The 17,662-nt window shown below is 43.6% G+C and overlaps 2 protein-coding genes and 2 long non-coding RNA genes across 4 annotated transcripts in view; 2 read left to right on the forward strand and 2 right to left on the reverse strand.

Annotated features, from left to right (window-relative positions):
- METTL5 (methyltransferase 5, N6-adenosine) lies at nucleotides 1-9,752 on the forward strand. Its single transcript, XM_081183781.1, has 8 exons — nucleotides 1-106; nucleotides 1,459-1,581; nucleotides 2,375-2,489; nucleotides 3,709-3,890; nucleotides 5,154-5,236; nucleotides 5,505-5,556; nucleotides 6,784-6,833; nucleotides 9,448-9,752. Exons 2-8 carry the CDS (start codon nucleotides 1,473-1,475, stop codon nucleotides 9,511-9,513), a joined length of 657 nt encoding a protein of 218 aa, XP_081039907.1. The 5' UTR covers nucleotides 1-106; nucleotides 1,459-1,472; the 3' UTR covers nucleotides 9,514-9,752.
- Nucleotides 1-17,662, forward strand: part of LOC308582320 — a 211,644-nt gene that overhangs the window by 157,864 nt on the left and 36,118 nt on the right. The window lies entirely within an intron of this gene.
- Nucleotides 8,794-17,662, reverse strand: part of SSB (small RNA binding exonuclease protection factor La) — a 22,092-nt gene continuing 13,223 nt past the window's right edge. The window contains exons 9-12 of the mRNA XM_081181678.1: nucleotides 14,656-14,796; nucleotides 11,665-11,851; nucleotides 10,633-10,761; nucleotides 8,794-9,666 (exon numbers count right to left, since the gene is read on the reverse strand). Coding sequence (XP_081037804.1) covers nucleotides 9,566-9,666; nucleotides 10,633-10,761; nucleotides 11,665-11,851; nucleotides 14,656-14,796 — 558 coding nt within the window. The 3' untranslated portion in view covers nucleotides 8,794-9,565. The remainder of the gene's footprint in view (nucleotides 9,667-10,632; nucleotides 10,762-11,664; nucleotides 11,852-14,655; nucleotides 14,797-17,662) is intronic.
- Nucleotides 9,754-10,626, reverse strand: LOC308581737. The gene is made up of 2 exons (XR_014005230.1): nucleotides 10,460-10,626; nucleotides 9,754-10,217 (listed from the first exon to the last, which is right to left on the reverse strand). It is a non-coding gene; the product is annotated as an uncharacterized lncRNA (long non-coding RNA).

Consider the following 17,662-nt stretch of genomic DNA (forward strand, 5'->3'; position numbering starts at 1 on the left):
ACTAAAGCGAGGGGGCTGCTGTTTCTTTTGTGTACAGGGGATCCCTTAAGAAACCGCACAAAGCGGAAATGTGATCTTTCGTGGCGTGGAAGCTGCAGCGAGGAAGGTAAAAGGCATCTTCCTGGAAGCCACTTCGGGTTCTTATTCTTGCAAACAACTATTTGACTTTTAGAAGGCATCTGAAGTTTTTTCAGGGAGTTTTTTTTAAATGGTTGAAGTTTCATTGTGTTTTTAATATTTGGTTGGGAGCAGCCCAGTCAAATGGGCGGCATATGAATGATAAAATTAGTATTATTATTTTATTTTCCAAAAAAACCCAAAACTCGTTGCTGCTGTTGCTCTTTGCACTATCTTCTCGGGAACACGAATACAACGCTGGAAGAGAAGCTCCTTTTCCCTTTGGGACGGTTGCTATCCTGTTCAGGCTTCATTCAGGTGCAGCTTTACTTCCGAGTAAGCGTGCAAGGGGTCTCGATTTTTTTTTTTAAATATATTTTTAAATTAATTTTCAATTGCAATCCAATAATAGCCCCATTATAACAATACCTAATTGTAATACAATTCCTAATGCCAACTGTTCCAATACCAGGGGGCTCGATTTTGAGCTCTCCCCATTTTTGAGAAATTCCCCAATGATCTCTCGTGTCTCACGATTCTTGAAGCACATTAAAAAATATTGGTCCATGTATACTGAAGGCCTGGCACCTTTTTCTCTCCTGCCTGTTTCTCTCCTTATTAGCATCCAGCCTGAGAGTTTGTGCTCTTTTTAAATTGGCCTAAATAAAAGTTTTACTCTATTGTAGGGTGGGGTTTTGTTTTGGTGGGGTGCCACCATTTCACATTATTTTGCTTCTTTGTTCCAACTGTCATAGCGCTGCAGCATTTCCTTCTCTTGGCAGTTTTTTTCCCCCCAAAAGAGTGATTTGTTTGGTTTTACAGTCATGTGTTTTCTGTATTTAATTTGTAAGCTTGTTTGGTAGCATTGTCGTCGTACCTTGTATGGTGCCTGGAGGACTGATATTGTGGCTTATAAACTGAACAGATGAATAAGTGAAAAATTCGAAGTGTTAGAAATTGAAAGAAAAGTTGGAAGGCATCTGAAGGCAACCCTGCATAGGGAAGCTTTTAAATGCTGGATGTTTTATAATTTTTTTAATATATGTTGGAAGCCACCCAGAGTGGCAGGGACAAGCTAGTCAGATGGGCAGGGTATAACTAATAAAGTTGTTGTTGTTTTATCGTGGTTGGTAACACTTTATCTTTTTTTACAAATTTAATCTGTTGACTTGCTGCTGTATTATTTATGTTCTTTCCTAAAACTTTAATAAATACAGGTGGCAGAGGACTAAAACAAATTAAAGAAAAACAGGAATTGTGCTCTTGAGCCCAGTGCATGCATGTAACAACCACGTCCGTGTTTAATTCCTATGTATATCTGATTATAAATTTCTCTTCAAGCTTAAACTGTAAACATGAAGAAGTTAAAACTTAAAGAACTAGAGAGCAATCTTCAACAAGTTGATGATTTTGAGAATCCAAAACTTCTGCTTGAGCAATATCCAACAAGACCACATATTGCAGGTAAATCTCAATTTTTTTCCTATTTCTTAACAGTATGGCTAACATACTTAAGAGGAGACCTATTGAAAACAAAAGGGTTAAGCTAATAATGACTAACTTAAATTTATTGATTTAAATGGATTTACTGTGACTTGGATGCAACCCTATAAATCTATTCTGCAAACGCTAATTCAAGAAAGCAGCCTCATTCTAGAACCTATGGCTGTTGGTGTGGATGATGTATATAGCAATCATGTATATTTAGCATTAAATTTAAGTCATGTGGGCAGCAAAAATTCTCATTAACAAGCCTTAAGTTGTGGATAAAACATGTTTTTCTCCTGGGGCTGTCAAGGAAGTCAAGAGCTTAATTTGTATCCCTGGAGCTTAAGTTGCTAATTGATGGTGAATATTGAATTATGACTGTCTTGTTATGCTGTTGCACTCCTCTGAAAAGCAAGAGTCCATGTTCGAAACAGTTTAGTGGAAGAACACATGCTATCAAGATAATTCCCATATTTTGGGGTCATGGACAGAAACACGTTCTTGTTTGACTTGTTCTGTGCTAATCACTGGCTTGAGCCACCTGGATTTTTTACAACCTGTCTTGCAAATATATTTACTTTAGTCTTCTTAGCTTGCCTTGCCCACCATAAAGTTGGCTGATTGGCTGGGAGTGTTTGGACTTAATAGGAAACTGTTCAGCTGGTGAAAACTGGATAGATTAGAAGCCTGCAATTCATTCCAGCCTTACAGTATGGTTTTGTATTTGCCCGGAACCTGTCACCTGTATTTCTTTGTTTTTGTCATCTAGCATGTATGCTTTATACAATTCACAATACTTTTGGTGATATTGAAAACAAGACTGTTGCAGATCTTGGGTGCGGTTGTGGTGTGTTGAGCGTTGGAAGTGCCATGTTGGGAGCAGGGTAGGTCTCTTACAGCAATGTGTACCTTGCTTTCTTATAATGGGTGCTGATACTGGATGTATTTCTGATAAAAGTGTGTAACCAGAAAGCCTTGATGAAGCCAATCAACCTATAAAAGTGCAGTTAGCATCCTGATCTGGACCTATACTAAAGGACCTGAACCTATTATACATGTGCAATAGGAAATCCCTAATACAGTGGTACCTTGGTTTACGAACTTAATCCGTTCCAGAAGTCCATTCTTAAACCATAACCATTCTTAAACCAAGGCACACTTTCCCTAATGAGGCCTCCCACCGCTGGTGCCCTTCCACCGTTCAGATTCCATTCTTAGACCGAGGTAAAGTTCTCAAACCAAGACACTATTTCCGGTTTTGCGGAGTTTGTAAACCGAATTGTTCTTAAACTAGACTGTTCTTAAACTGAGGTACCACTGTACTGAGTGAGACCATTGGTCCTTCTAGCTCAGTATTGTTTAGAGTGAATTGCAGTGGTTCTCCAGAGTTGCAGACTGGGGACATTTCAGTCCCACCTATTTATGCTGGGGATTGAAACTGGGACCTGCTGAAGAATGGCTTGTATCCATATTGGTTTGAAAACTGCAGGTGTAAATTGGATATACTGCTGAGTGGAGATGCAGTCTAGCCATGCTTTGTTGCTTTGAATATACCGTGGTACCTTGGCTCTCAAATTTAATCCATTCGACTTCCAAAATGGTTCGAAAACCAAGGCGCGGCTTCCGACTGGCTGCAGGAGCTTCCTGCACTCAATTAGAAGCCGCGTCGGACATTCGGCTTCCGAAAAACGTTTGCAAACCGGAACACTCACTTCTGGGTGAGCCGATTTGTTCAGGAGTCAAGCCGTTTGACTACCAAGGTACCACTGTAATGTGTGTCCCTAAATACACTTACAGATAGGTAGTAGTGTTGGTCTGCCATAGTCAAAATAAAAAAATTCCTTCCAGTAGCACCTTAAAGACCAACTAAGTTAGTTCTTGGTAAGAGCTTTCGTGTGCATGCACACTTCTTCAGATACCACTTCAGATAAGTGTGCATGCACACGAAAGCTAATACCAATAACAAACTTAGTTGGTCTCTAAGGTGCTACTGCAAGGATTTTTTTTATTTTGTTTCGACTACGACAGACCAGCACGGCTACCTACCTCTAACTAGAAATATTTGTAACTGTAATTGCTGTTTTTCATTTTCCCCTTTTCCAGGTTATGTATAGGATTTGACATAGATGCTGATGCCTTGGAAGTATTTAGCAAGAACGCTGAAGAATTTGAGCTGACAAATATTGATTTGGTCCAGTGCAATGTGTGTTCTTTGTCTGACAGAATGCCAAAAACCTTTGATACGGTCATTATGAATCCTCCCTTTGGAACGAAGCACAATAAAGGTTGGTAATGATGCAGCCTTATTTCCAGTGATAAAGCAACTAGCTTTACAAACTAAATGTTTTGTAATTACACTTCTTGGCAATTTCTTTCAGTACTTACTTTTGGATTGTGTAAGAGTGGCAATTTCTAAAGTCTAGTGCCATTTTTTTAGGCTGCATGTGTGGTGTTAATAAGGATTTGTCCTCATGCATCTTCTATATATTGGAAGACTCCTGTCACCAATCCTGTTTTGCTCTCCTCCCAGGTTGTGCAAACCCAATTCCTTCTGTTCTTCAAAAGTGTTCACTTACTTTCTACATTTAGCACTAGATTTAAGATGGATGCTTGTGATGTTCTGCTTGTTAATATTTCCAAGCATATGCTATTTTATCCAGCATCTTGTAGCCATCTAATAGGGGGCATTTAAAAGGGACGCGGGTGGCACTGTGGGTTAAACCACAGAGCCTAGGACTTGCCGATCAGAAGGTTGGCGGTTTGAATCCCCGGGACGGAGTGAGCTCCCGTTGCTCGGTCCCTGCTCCTGCCCACCTAGCAGTTCGAAAGCACATCAAAGTGCAAGTAGATAAATAGGTACCACTCCAGCGGGAAGGTAAATGGCGTTTCCATGCGCTGCTCTGGTTCGCCAGAAGCGGCTTAGTCCTGCTGGCCACATGACCCAGAAGCTGTACGCCGGCTCCCTCGGCCAATAAAGCGAGATGAGCACCACAACCCCAGAGTCGGTCCCAACTGGACCTAATGGTCAGGGGTCCCTTTACCTTTATTTAAAGGGGCAAAACCTTCCCTGTTTGGGGGGGGGTTGGGGGGGCGGAGTAAGTCATCTGAAAATGGCAAAAGTTTTACTGAAGTTTAGGCACATCGCTTCTGTTCCTTCCCACTCGTCAGTAAGGTCTGTCATCTTTTGTGGAAAGAGACACTAATTTGTTTAAGGTTGTAACTAAAAGCATGATGTTAGACAGGAACAGGTAGCTAAAATATTTACTCTTCTTGGGCAGGGAAACTGAATATTCAAATATACTGTTTAATTGGGCTTTCAATGCTGAAAACCTGGAAGAGACACATTTGGCTTCCAAATTAAACAAAACATTTTTTCCCAAAGTTACCAAGTTTCACTTAATGCTGACGGACAAAGCTTAAAATCAATTTAATGTTTGTCATCGCACCTTTCAAGATTGCTAGCCTGCTACCCGTTTCAGTAAAACAAGTTTTGCTTTGGCTCATTCAATAGGCGATGTGAAACGTAACAACCATCTTTAATTTCCTAGGCATGGATATGGCTTTTCTCAAGACAGCATTGCAGTTGGCAAGGACAGCCGTATATTCCTTGCACAAGACTTCGACCCGACAGGTACATCTCAGTCAAGTTTGTCTTCTTTCCACCTATATTACAGGAACTGAGTGGGTCAGAACTTATGGGAGCTCTAGCGATACAAAGATCACACTTTGGAACATAATTTCACGATCAGCTACATTACAAGTCAGCGTTTAGGATTCTTACCCTTTGGTTACGATGGAAGCAGTCCTATTGCAGCTGTTGCGTCAGTTCAAAAGATCAGGCATGCTTCTGCCGATTGCCGAGGTGACCACTAAACACCTTGCATTTCTTCCATGCTTAGCATATCCAGAAGAAAGCAGATGAATGGAATGTGAAAATGGAAGTTTTAGCAGGTAAGAGCTGACTGTTTAGATCAGCCTTAAAGGCACATGGTTCCCCTTGCTGAAGGTTTGGGCTAGATGGGAGACTGCTGTGAGGAAGAACAATTTGAATTTAATAAAAAAAATGAAATACAGATTATGCCTAATACAGTCAAACCTCGGTTGTTGAACGTAATCTGTTACAAAAACCCGTTCGGCTTCCGAAATGTTTTGACAACTGAGGCGTGGCTTCCAATTGGCTGCAGGAGCTTCCTGCACTCAAGCGGAAGCCGCATCAGATGTTCGGCTTCCGAAAAATGTTTGAAAACCGGATCACTTCCGGGTTTTCAGCGTTCGGGAGCCGAAACGTTCCAAAACGGAGGCTTTGGGGAACCGAGGTTTGACTGTATTTGGGTTGTCTTATAGTGCCTAAAAAAATGAAACTCAAAAGAGCTGCTTCCAAAGTCACTTTGTAAGAGCTACAACGATGCTGACTTGATTACATACGATATAGGAGCCACTTTTGCTTTTTCCGGTTGAGTTGCCCTGAGAACTTGGCTATTAGGGGAAATAAGTATGGTTAAATAAGAACAGACAATTTTAAAAATCTTTTAAATTGCATTTTAGAAGTAGATCAGGTGATTTACTGCTTGTCCGATAATGTAGGCCCCCCCATCCAAACCTTAGACAAATAATGTCCCTGACCTCCAGTATCCATTTTATTTTAATTTATATCCTGCCTTATCTCCTGCTGTTTCTGGACTACAACTCCCATCATCCCTCACTAGCAAGACCAGTGGTCAGGCATGATGGGAATTGTAGTCCAAAAACAGCTGGAGACCCACCGTCTGGGAAACACTAGGATGGATTCTTCTAAGACAGATTACAAACATCATAATGCTTTTTTTAAAAAAAAAAATGCCGCATGCGTAACAAGCCTGCAACAACCTTCCTCGAGGGCAGCAGATGGTAGATGGTCCTCCTTTGTGGCGAGTGCATTTTTCATCTAGTTCAGGCTTTGTTGCCTTCACCTGCCTTGCCTCCCTCTCCCAGAATCCTTATACAGCATCCGACGGCCCTGGAAAAACAGGCTGTGTATCTAAAATGCATTTAGTCCATGGAAACTTGTGTTTTCTTCCTGATTCCAGTTAACCTGCTTTCGCATCATTATTCCCTAATGCTTTTGCCGTTTACACCCAGAGACATAATTGCCTGATACCATCCATTACACCTTAATGTGTTTACTCATTTTGCTTTCAGAACTGAGATACGACCTACCAGCCTCGTTCAAGTTTCACAAGAAGAAATCGGCAAGTATTACATCACTCTTGAGCCAGAGTGAATATAAGAACTTGGTAGTTTTAACTGAAGCATGGGCTTAGGACCACGTATAAAAACCTTTTAGGCAAGGAGGTCTGTGTATTCTGTGACTGAACTGTTCAGCCACTAAAGGTGGATCCGGGAACAGAAATCAAGATCCCGAGAATCAACTCTGTGTTGACCTATTTTGAACATTATGTATACAGTGGTACCTTGGTTCTCAAACACCCAAAACCCGGAAGTAAGTGTTCTGGTTTCCGAACAATTGTTTTTGCTATTTATTTTGCGTTTTTGAGGCTTTCTCGGTTAATCTGTTTTTGTGACTGTGTGGAACCCCAGTTCAGCTGCTGATTGATTGTGTGACTGCGGAAATGGATAAAAGCCCCCAATCCAAACAATTTTTATCATCTACAATACTGTCTTATTTATTTTATAGTACAGTACATTGATTATTGCTTTCATTTTATGAAATCAGTGGTCTCGTTAAGATAGTAAAATTCAAGTTAAATTGCTGTTTTAGGGGTTGTTTTAAAAAGTCTGGAATGGATTAATCAGTTTTGAATTAGCTTCTATGGGAAAGCATGCCTTGGTTTTGGAATGGACTAAGTTTGAGAACCAAAGTACCACTGTACAGGTACACAGCCCCCTAAACAAACTGGTGGTGATACAAGCAGGTGGTACAACCTAAGTGTTGGCCAGCAGAGATCCAGGTAAACACTACACTAAGCCTCTGTTTACTAACAGAGCATGAAGTCATCTGTGTCCTGCTGGTCCACATTATGGATTACACCATATTGATTTTTCACACGCAAGTGCTGTTGCTAGAAAGCACCATATTCAAGTAGAAGCAAAAATATACAAGGTGGATACACCCACCTACTTTCTCACAGGCAACCCACCCCCAATCTTTCTCACATATACAGTGGTACCTCAGGTTACATACGCTTCAGGTTACAGACTCCGCTAACCCAGAAATACTACCTCGGGTTAAGAACTTTGCTTCAGGATGAGAACAGAAATTGTGCTCTGGTGGTGGTGCAGCAGCAGCAGGAGGCCCCATTAGCTAGAGTGGTGTTTCAGGTTAAGAACGGACCTCCTGAACGAATTAAGTACTTAACCCGAGGTACCACTGTACAGGGTTATCCCCACTAAGTGTATTTTTAAAGGCCCTCTGCAGTACTAAGCAACTCCCTGCTGGCAGGCAAGCAATAACTGAGCAAGCAAGGTGGCCCTTGTTCCTTCTCTCCCCCCCCCCCATTTTGAAAAAAAAGGCCCTCTAAGGGGCTCTATGTGGCTGGTGGGGAGAAAAATGGCAGTTTCTGTTGGGATACTGCCAGGGAGATATAGTCCATCATGGCCCCAAGCCGTGTGCGGGACGTCCGTCGATCTCCCGTAGTCACGCAGATTCAGCAATTAGCGACACGGGTTTCCTGGAAATAACTTTGCCACATTCCAGGGCTCGTGCACACTCTATCAGCAGATAAAGCACAGCCAAAAGTTGCACTGCAGAAGAGCATTATTTACAAGCTTTATTCAGTGTTGATCAGGAACAAAGAGAGACATGACTGTTCTGCGTCAGTCTCCGACAGACTGAGAAACGAAAGCAACAGCAAAACATAAACATCCTGTGAACAGGAAATACGCAGGCTGTGACACAAACATCCTGCTCCCTTTTAAGGTGGAACGGAAATATCCTAACAGTTTCCTCTTCCTTGACCCTCCCCATCTAAAAAAAAAAAAAAATCCCATGTGGCAAAGCAAGAAAAAGCAACTTAAACGACAGGTGTCCCGATTGCTTGAGGGATGCCAAGAAAGGCTTTTACAGGCACCAGGTTGATTACACACACGACCCAACTCCCAGTGTTGTGGTAAACAGAAAAAGCAAATTCGAAGGCAGCTATTTAATGAAAGCATTGGCAAGCAGTTCAGAATCGAATCACTCAAGCCGGGTAACTGTACACATTTTGCTTTATTTAAGCCCACCTTTCCCATCAAACTCAAGACGGTGGTACACCTGTTGTTCCACTTCTGAAACTTAATGCAATATAATTCATTGAATTCCAACACTGAAGCACGCTAAGTTTATTTGGTATCTACTAAATACAACTTTTGTACATAGTTTTGAATGAAGGTGGTTCAGTTTTCTTGAGCCTTTCCCCTTTGGCCCAGGGGTTACGGAGGTGGTGGCCAGGGGCAGAGATTTTCCTGCAGAAGCCTTCCCTGGTACCCACGGCTGCCCTGCCTTTCCCCACTGCTGAAATTAGGCTCGAAAAGAGCATTCAGTTGTAGCTAATAGAAAAGGTTGCCGTAATTAGTGTGTGTGGCCTACAAAAAGAGTTGGCAACTCCTGGTGCGTTGTATAACAAACAATTTACGCTTTTATCCAGGCCACAGTCCCTGCCCCCAATCCTCATACGGGGGGGGGGGGGGCAAGCAGGGGGTTGTAAGGGGAGAATAGAGGGAAAAGGGAAGTCCCATTTATGTTAAGAGGGACCACACAGTTCGATTTCACTCAAATAGCTATTATAAAAAGGCATGTTTTTTAAAAAGAAAAAATCCCAAAGAAATAACGTGAAATGTAACTCTTCTATCCCCTTTTTGCAGGTGGACATCGAAGTCGATTTTATTAGATTCTCTTGCAGAAAACAGGATGAACGGAGGAATGATTGAAAACAAATCATTTGTTTCTTTAAAGCAAAACCCTCAATGCTTTTTTGGAGGACTATTCTGCATCTCCAGCTCCATTTTCTGTCTTTAGCTGTTTGCGGGCAGGCTCTTCCTTCTCAGCCTCTTCCAGTGGTCTTTTCTTTGCACTCGCCGCCCCTAAAAACGTCCAAGAGTTAACTCAGTATTTGATCTATAAAACAGTCAGATCCATACCTCTGCCAATAAAGCAAGTATTACTGAAACTTTTTGTGCAACCGTCCTTGGTGCCTCTCTCAGAACAACACGAAATGCTTACGCTACGTATTTGGATGGAACGATATCAAGGAATGCTTGTGACCCTCAGACAGCCATTCTCCCCTTTGACCTGCAGCTGTTCAAGGTGAAACAGATTCAGCTGTAAAGTGACTATTTTGAAGTAACAGAGGCCTCCGAGCCTATTTTGACTGATCAGCCATTTTCCCCCAGCAGCAAAAGCCTGAACAAGGTGGATGCTAAACACAGCCCAGTGTGCTGGGAATGTATTTTGGCGTTGAGCTATGAGTTGCCAACCAATCTTACTGGCCTTCTGGCTTTTTTGTGGAGATTAACACTGCCTTTTTATTACTTGCCCTGCCAAGGCTCCTTGAAAGATCAGGTTGACTGGAGCCTCTGTTGCACAGCACTATTTTTGCCTGTTCCGGGTAAACCATTCTGCAAAGACATTCAACCTAAAGTATAAAATAAAAAAATTCCTTCCAGTAGCACCTTAAAGACCAACTAAGTTAGTTCTTGGTATGAGCTTTCGTGTGCATGCACACTTCTTCAGATACTTCACATATCTGAAGAAGTGTGCATGCACACGAAAGCTCATACCAAGAACTAACTTAGTTGGTCTTTAAGGTGCTACTGGAAGGAATTTTTTTATTTTGACTATGGCAGACCAACACGGCTACCTACCTGTAACTGGAACCTAAAGTATGTGAGACTTGAGTTGCTGAGGCTTATTCCTTACGTAGCCCTTTTATTCTGCAGTGGGAAGCTGCATTTGATACCAGGAAAACCCCCAGCCAGTATTAAGAGTATGTGATACTAAACCCCAATGCATGCATTCAGAATCTTGTTCTAATAAAGGAAACCGCTCACCTGTCGCACTTTCGTCTTCCCCCTCTTCTTCATCTTCACTCTCAAACTTCGTTTTCTTGCCTTGGAATTTCACTTTCCTGTCCTGCGCACCTTGAGGTCCCTTGCCACCTTTTCCTTTACCTTTGCGGCCTGTCAGGCAAGAATAGGCACATCTTAGGCCGCTTAATATTCAGCTTTAGGGGCTTCCCACAACGCATCTCAAGAGGATAAGAAAGCTGCAACCTCAACTATCTAAGCCAAATGTTGACAGGCAGCGGTTTTCCACTTTTACCCTGCCCTGAACTTGAACCCTGGACCCTTCTGCAAAGCATATTCACGTGCAGCGCTCCCCAAGCATTTTGCCGGCATGTGCCGGTGAGCCTTCATAGATCAAACCCCGCTGGCATCACTCGTGCATCCCCTCCATGCACGGTGCTGAGAGTTAGTCTGCCCATCCAACCACAAGCAATGAGGTGTGCAAATCAGTTGCATAATTCGGATTACATCCCCAGTGCGCTCTCACTGCCCCAGCATGATCTTATTTCATAGGCTTTCCCCTCTGCTGCACAGTCCAGTTCACCACCCGTTTTGCTGCCCCCTCCAAAGCCCCGCCCCCACTGCTGCTCTTCCAGCAAATTGGGACCACAAGAGTCACTTAGCCCAACCCCTTGCGATGCAGGTATGCTTTGCCCAACACGAAGCTCAAACACACAACCCTGAGATCAAGAGAGTCATGCTCTGCCAACTGAGCTATTCCAGCACTGGCCTGTCCCTCATGTCTGGCTTGCAGGTTTCCCAAAGGCAACTGGTCCACCGCTGCATTAAAACATTTCTGGACAAGATAGCTCCCTGGTCTGATCCAGCCAGACTCCTCTTTGTGTCCTTATATGGCTTCTGTGGGTCCAGAAAGGTTTCTGCTGCAGATCCCAAGATTGGGACCCTACTTGAGAAGAGCAGCCCGTTGCTTTGCTCAACACCGGCTATCCACATAATAAGGCTTCCAAGAAGGTAAGCTAAATGAAAGAAGACTAAAAAATCAAGGCAAAACGTCACCTTTTCCTTTCTTTTTGTTCAACAGTTCTTGCTGCCCCTCCATGATTTTCTTGAGTGCTTCTCTCGCCATGTCTCCTTCCAACACGTCCCACGTCACCTCTCTGCCTCGCAGCTGCAGGCTCCCGTCATTTGCCGCCTGGGCTTTATCCAGCGCTTCTTTGGCGCTGCTCTTGAACAGGATGATTCCCTGTGTGCAGAAACGCAAGTTTGTCATCTCAATACGCAACCGTTCGCTCAGACATTTTTTTCCTATGGCTTCCCTGCAGTCAGAAGAGACGGCCAAGGTGGCGATTCGATAGCTAAAATTTGCCGCTGAGTCGTAACGGATGCAGCGGTAAGGACCACGCAGGCCAAGCACTCCCACGAGGCCTCGGCCTAAACTAGGTTTGTTGGAACAGTTTACAGTAGAACCTCGGGTTGCGGATATAATCCGTGATGGAGGCACGTCTGCAACCCGCAGCATTCGCGTCCTGAAGCGCTGCATCTGCGCAGGTGCGATTTGGCGCTTCTGCACATGTGTGAGCGGTGAAACCCGAAAGTAACCTATTCCGGTATTTCCAGGTTTCTCGTGGTCCACAACCCAAAAACACGTAACCTGAAGTGGCTGTAACATGAGGTGTGACTGTATTTGACACCAGTTGCCCAGGAACATAACGGATCACTCCTCTGAGCCCTCTCAAGGCGGCCCACTGCTAAGTACTCCTATTTCGTTTTTAGCACAGCAGCATAGCTGGCATGTCATGCGCTTCTTCAGAAAAGCACCAAATTCACACCATGCGCAGACTCATCTATCACGATAGCTCACAGATATCGGGGCATGCGGTGGCATGTAACAGGTGTGTGCACGTAGTAGCCGACGTAAGAGTGGTTCTACTGGGGTGTGGCATGAACACAGTGCACAGATACAAGACGATAGCTCTTTTAAAAAGGTCAAAGCCATGAACAACCGTACAAATAAATGCTGACATCGTATAGGTGTGCACAAACACAAGCGGTATTTGGTCTGTATTGGCCACATGTAATACAACTCGGACAGAGGTTAAGTGGTATTAGGTGCTTATATAATTATTACATTACAGTTTTACTCTGTTTTATATTGTGCTCCTCAGTGTCTCCATATCTGAAAGTCATTATGCACTTGGCGTAAAACTGGTGCTTTTATGAAAAGGCATGTGTTGATTATTGTGAAAAATTTAGATAAGCCACTACAGTGGTGCCTCGGGTTACAAACACTTCAAGTTACAAACTCTGCTAACATGTAAGTAGTACCTCGGGTTAAGAACTTTACCTCAGGATGAGAACTGAAATCGCGCGCTGGCAGTGCAGCAGGCCCCATTAGCTAAAGTGGTATCTCAGGTTAAGAATGGTTTCAGGTTAAGAACGGACCTCTGGAACGAATTAAGTACATAACCAGAGGTATGACTCCCAGAACAGTTAAAAAACCAAGGTGTGGCTTCCAATCGGCTGCAGGAGCGCCGGACATTTGGCTTCCGAAAATCCTTCGAAAACCGGAACAATCATTTCTGGTTTTCAATTCTTTGGGAGCCAGAACTTTTGAGTTCAAAGGCCCTGGGCTTCCAAGGTACGACTGTACTGGCATTAGTTGCTGTTCTTTTCATTTGAGGCCTAAGCCAGACAGGACAACCTTATGATCCGAAGAACGGTGGCTCGGTGCCGGAGCATCGATTTTGCCCACAGAAGGTGCCAGGTTTAATCCCTGCCATCTCCAGCTAGGGCCGGGAGAAATTTCTGTCTGAAATCCCAGATAACTGCTACCGGTCAATATAGACAATACTGCTTTCTATGTTCCTAAAGCAGCACATGGGTCACTACCCACAACTCTGCCCTTTAACTATTCTCTTTCCCAGGAGAAGATGCTATAGCGGACTACAGAGGGGAATCAACCAGTTCCAGTAGCTTGTGAGCATAAAGCAGTCCTCCCAAAGCTAGTTGTGGCTCCTTCAGCTAGGAGCTGCCAGAGTTTCCTGGGGTGTTTTATACTAGCTCTGGTTCCTGGGACATCGCTCGTGTGGCAAATCCATGGGAGGTATTACTCAAGAGTTGAACCATTGAAATTTATGGACCTAACTTGGTCACGCTCATTAATTTCAATGGGTGTACTCTTGAGAAAATCTTAGTTGAAATACCACCCAATTTGTTTAAGGCAGGGAGGGGGAAAGCAGACACCCTTTAGGTGCTGGTCGGACTACAACCTCCATCACTTGTGACCACCAGCTGGGGCTGGCGGGAGTGCAGAACATTTTAAGGCAGGCCGCAGGTCTCCTAGGGTTGAGACCCATTGTTAGTTATTCACCACAATGCAGAGTTTTACCTCTACCTATTAATTTGCCGCTTAGAAGAATAAAGCGAAGCAATCACAGCATTCTGTCTAGCAAGCAAGAATGAAATTTATGCTCCCTGTTTTTACGAGTGCGCCTTGGATAGGAGGAGTCAAATGTTTCTGCCAAGTTTTCCATTCTGATTTTCAGTAATAGATTGTATATACCAGGGATGTCCAACCGATCGACCGCGATCTACTGGTCGATCCCTGGGAGGTTTAGGTTGATCGCTGGCTCCCCCCCCCCTTTGCTGGGGGGAAAAAAGCATCTGGCCTCGCCCCCTCTTCCATTTGCGCATGATCGCTAGAACGGAAGACGGAGTTTTTGCTGTGAGGCTGATTGTTTACTGAGCAATCTTTTGGTGAGCGACTTTTTCCTGTCTCCCCTAAAGAAAGCTCAACATTTTTTTACCTCCCCTTCTTAAAAAAAGCTCCACAACTTTGTCTTTCCTCCCTAAAAAAAGCTCCACGACTTTGACCTGAAGGGCTAGATCACTGCCAGATTTTTATTCTGTGAGTAGATCGCAGTCTCTGGGGAGTTGGACGTCCCTGGTGTATACGTTTCGAAGAGAACCACCGTCGTATCGGGCAGCGAGCACAGCAAAAGCTGAAAACATTGCCCCATTTTGTTGCAGCAGCGCCCCGGGTCTGACCTCTTTGGCACCTCGGACAAAGTCTATCCATTTAATTTCGCCATGGCCAGAGAAAAGGGCATGGAGGTCTTCTCGGCAAGTCTGATCTTCCAGGTCTCCAAAGAACTTCAGCAAGCAGCCTTGCTTCTCCTCCAGAGATTTCTTTCATTTACAAAAGGGGAGGGAAAAGATTCCATTAGACAGGACAGACATTTATACCCCAGCAGGATTGAACAAGGCTTCAAGCAAGAGGTGGGTTTTTAAGCTTCCCAGCACTTGGGCAATGAGATGTACACAAACTTGGACCGTTCCAAGGTGGGGGGGGGGATCAAGCTTGCAAACAGACTATTAGCGAGTTCCGAAGTTCCTGGCTGTTAAAATAGACCTATTTAGAGATTCTCATGCTACCATAATCACATGGAGGAAGGGTGGGGGGCCACACCACTGTACCTCCACACTCCTCAGCTGGCTCCAAGGCCCTGCACCCCCCCACCGCCATCCACACTTTGGGAGGACCCATTCCCCAACCAACACAGCTCCACCCCCTTCCACCATGTGATTATGATGTCATGAAAGAGAACGCCTGAATTGGGACATTCCTTCAGTGCTGTTGGCTGCATAGTGCTGCCGGTGGCTCCTAACAGCCATCGCATTTTGAGTTGCATGCATCCAGCTATGTGCTGCTTTATTCTGAGGTTCAGTTTCCCAAGGATGCTCCAGCGATCTAACCTCGGTTAAGACCAGAGTAACCTGGATCACACCTTCCTGCAGTGGAACCAACACAAAACCAATACGCTCAAAGTCTTGCAACCGCAACTTCAAGAATGCGAATTTATTTGGCACTGCTCATCTCCCTCCCCCAACCCATGTACACAAAAGTACCCATGATCACATTAAATCTGGAATGGGGAGGGGGGTGTCCTGCTTCTTCCAGGAAAGCTACTTTAGCACAGGACACTGGTATGAGGAGGAGTATTACACTCCAGTCTGATTGGAGCGTAATTGAAATTTGTAAGATTCTGGAACACAGAAACAAAGTAAATCACTAAACCATCAATTCTAGCACATGAAGGGCAACCTAAATTGTATAATTTGGCATCTCAATGATTGGTATTATTCATTGTATTATAATTTGGCATTGTTATAATGAGGCTATTATTGGTTTGCAATTGAAAATTAATAAAAGGGGTATTACAATCCCAGATGCACTTTGGCAATTGAGTTTCAAGTCTCCGAAAGACTATTTTGGAAAAAGCTTGAAACCAAACAGGTAAATTGTTGCCTTTAGCCTTCTCCACACAACTCTTACAAACCCCAATTCTCTCCCATCTGGGACAGAACAGCCTTTTCCACTGTATGGCCTAAATGTAGCCTTGGCTAATTAAGTTTGCGACTAGCATGAAAATGCTGACTAGCTTTTTAAATAAAAAAAAAACCAAAACCCTTCTACCAAGTGGACTGGAAGAGAAGGCCCTTTCTCCTCCAGCCAGCCCCTTTGTCGGAATGAAATTCCAGGTGATTTTTGTCTACCCCGCAAGGTGTTAAATACAAGGCTAACCTAATGACATAAAAAGGAGCAGAACTGCTTTCTAGGTCTCCTGTATCTCCAGCAGCACTAGGCAAACAGCCCTTATAAATGAGGCACTCTGGATTTAATTTCTAGAAGAATCAGAGAATTGTAGAGTTGGACGGGACCCTGAGAATCATCTAGTCCAACCCTCTGCAATGAAGGCATATGCAGCTGTCCCGTACAGGGAATTATCAGCAGTAGAAATGTTGTCAAGGATCAGGTTCCTGTGCAAACCCTCCTTACAGCTAGTCCCAGTCCACAGCCAGTTACTCATATCTGGGACAAAAATGCACTCTGCACCTGCTCAGGGGCATTTCCTACTTACTTCATATGCTCTAGGATTGAGCCTCCGCACTGAAAACGGATGTTGGGGCAGACTACTGGCTCAGTCCCAGTATGTGTAAGAAATCAAGTGTGTACGGGGTGAGCTCCCGTTGCTCGGTCCCTGCTCCTGCCAACCTAGCAGTTCGAAAGCACGTCAAAGTGCAAGTAGATAAATAGGTACTGAGGCATCAGGCATAAGCCTGCATTTTATTAATGTTTGATCAGGACTTGTATATTAAAGAGGGCTTAGATTTTCAAAAGTAGATTTTCAAATGTTTCATGCCAGGCAAGAAGGCTAGCTGCTTAAGAAAACACTGGTAATGTTTTCCTAGACAAAGGGGCCCCTTTTGATTGATAGCAGAAAGCAATTCTCAAAGTCGTAAAAGCTGAAATTACAGACTGAGTAAGAACACTGACCCTACATGTTATAGAAGATAAAAAAGGCAGAGATAAACATGATTAGGAATGAGTAAATAGTAAAATGATACCATGGGCCTCTCTTAAACCTTGAGCTGTATTTTCTAAGGCCAGAGGCAAATGGGGAGAAGCATCTAGCTGACAGAGAAAGAAAGCATTTTTTGGGAAGTCTTTTTAAAGCTGTATCTTTCTTAAACTGAGAGAGTTTGAGGAAGAGCTAATGGGAAAAGCAGCTGGCTGGAGAAGGGGGGGATGTAAACTGAAGAGGTTTCTTCTGAAACTGTTTTAAACTGAGTTCTTTAAACTGAGTTCTTTTTTTTCTTTCTCTCTCTACTTTAAAAAGGCCTTATTCTTTTAAAAGGTTACCTATGATAATGTATGAAATATATTAGCTTAAATATATTGGCTTAAATGTAATTATGCAAAGGATTTAACAAATGCTAGAAGAGTTGTATTTATCCTGGAATTAAGTCAGCCAGCAGTTTAGCCCCCCTGCCAGACAGGAAGACGCCATCAAATGCTGTCCGGATATATTAGCTGTCAGACATTTGTTTAGAAACCTTCAAATGAAGGATATCTTTCAATGTTGATGTGAAACTCAAGATCCTTGACATATGTTTAAGATAAAAATTTAAGATTAACCATTTGTTTTAGAAGGCAATAGGGCAGGGAGGGCAAGAGGTGAGCTGGTAATTAAGATTCCTTGTTGAGACACAT

The sequence above is a fragment of the Podarcis bocagei genome (assembly GCF_964188305.1).
Source record: "Podarcis bocagei genome assembly, chromosome: 1".
NCBI lineage: Eukaryota > Metazoa > Chordata > Lepidosauria > Squamata > Lacertidae > Podarcis > Podarcis bocagei.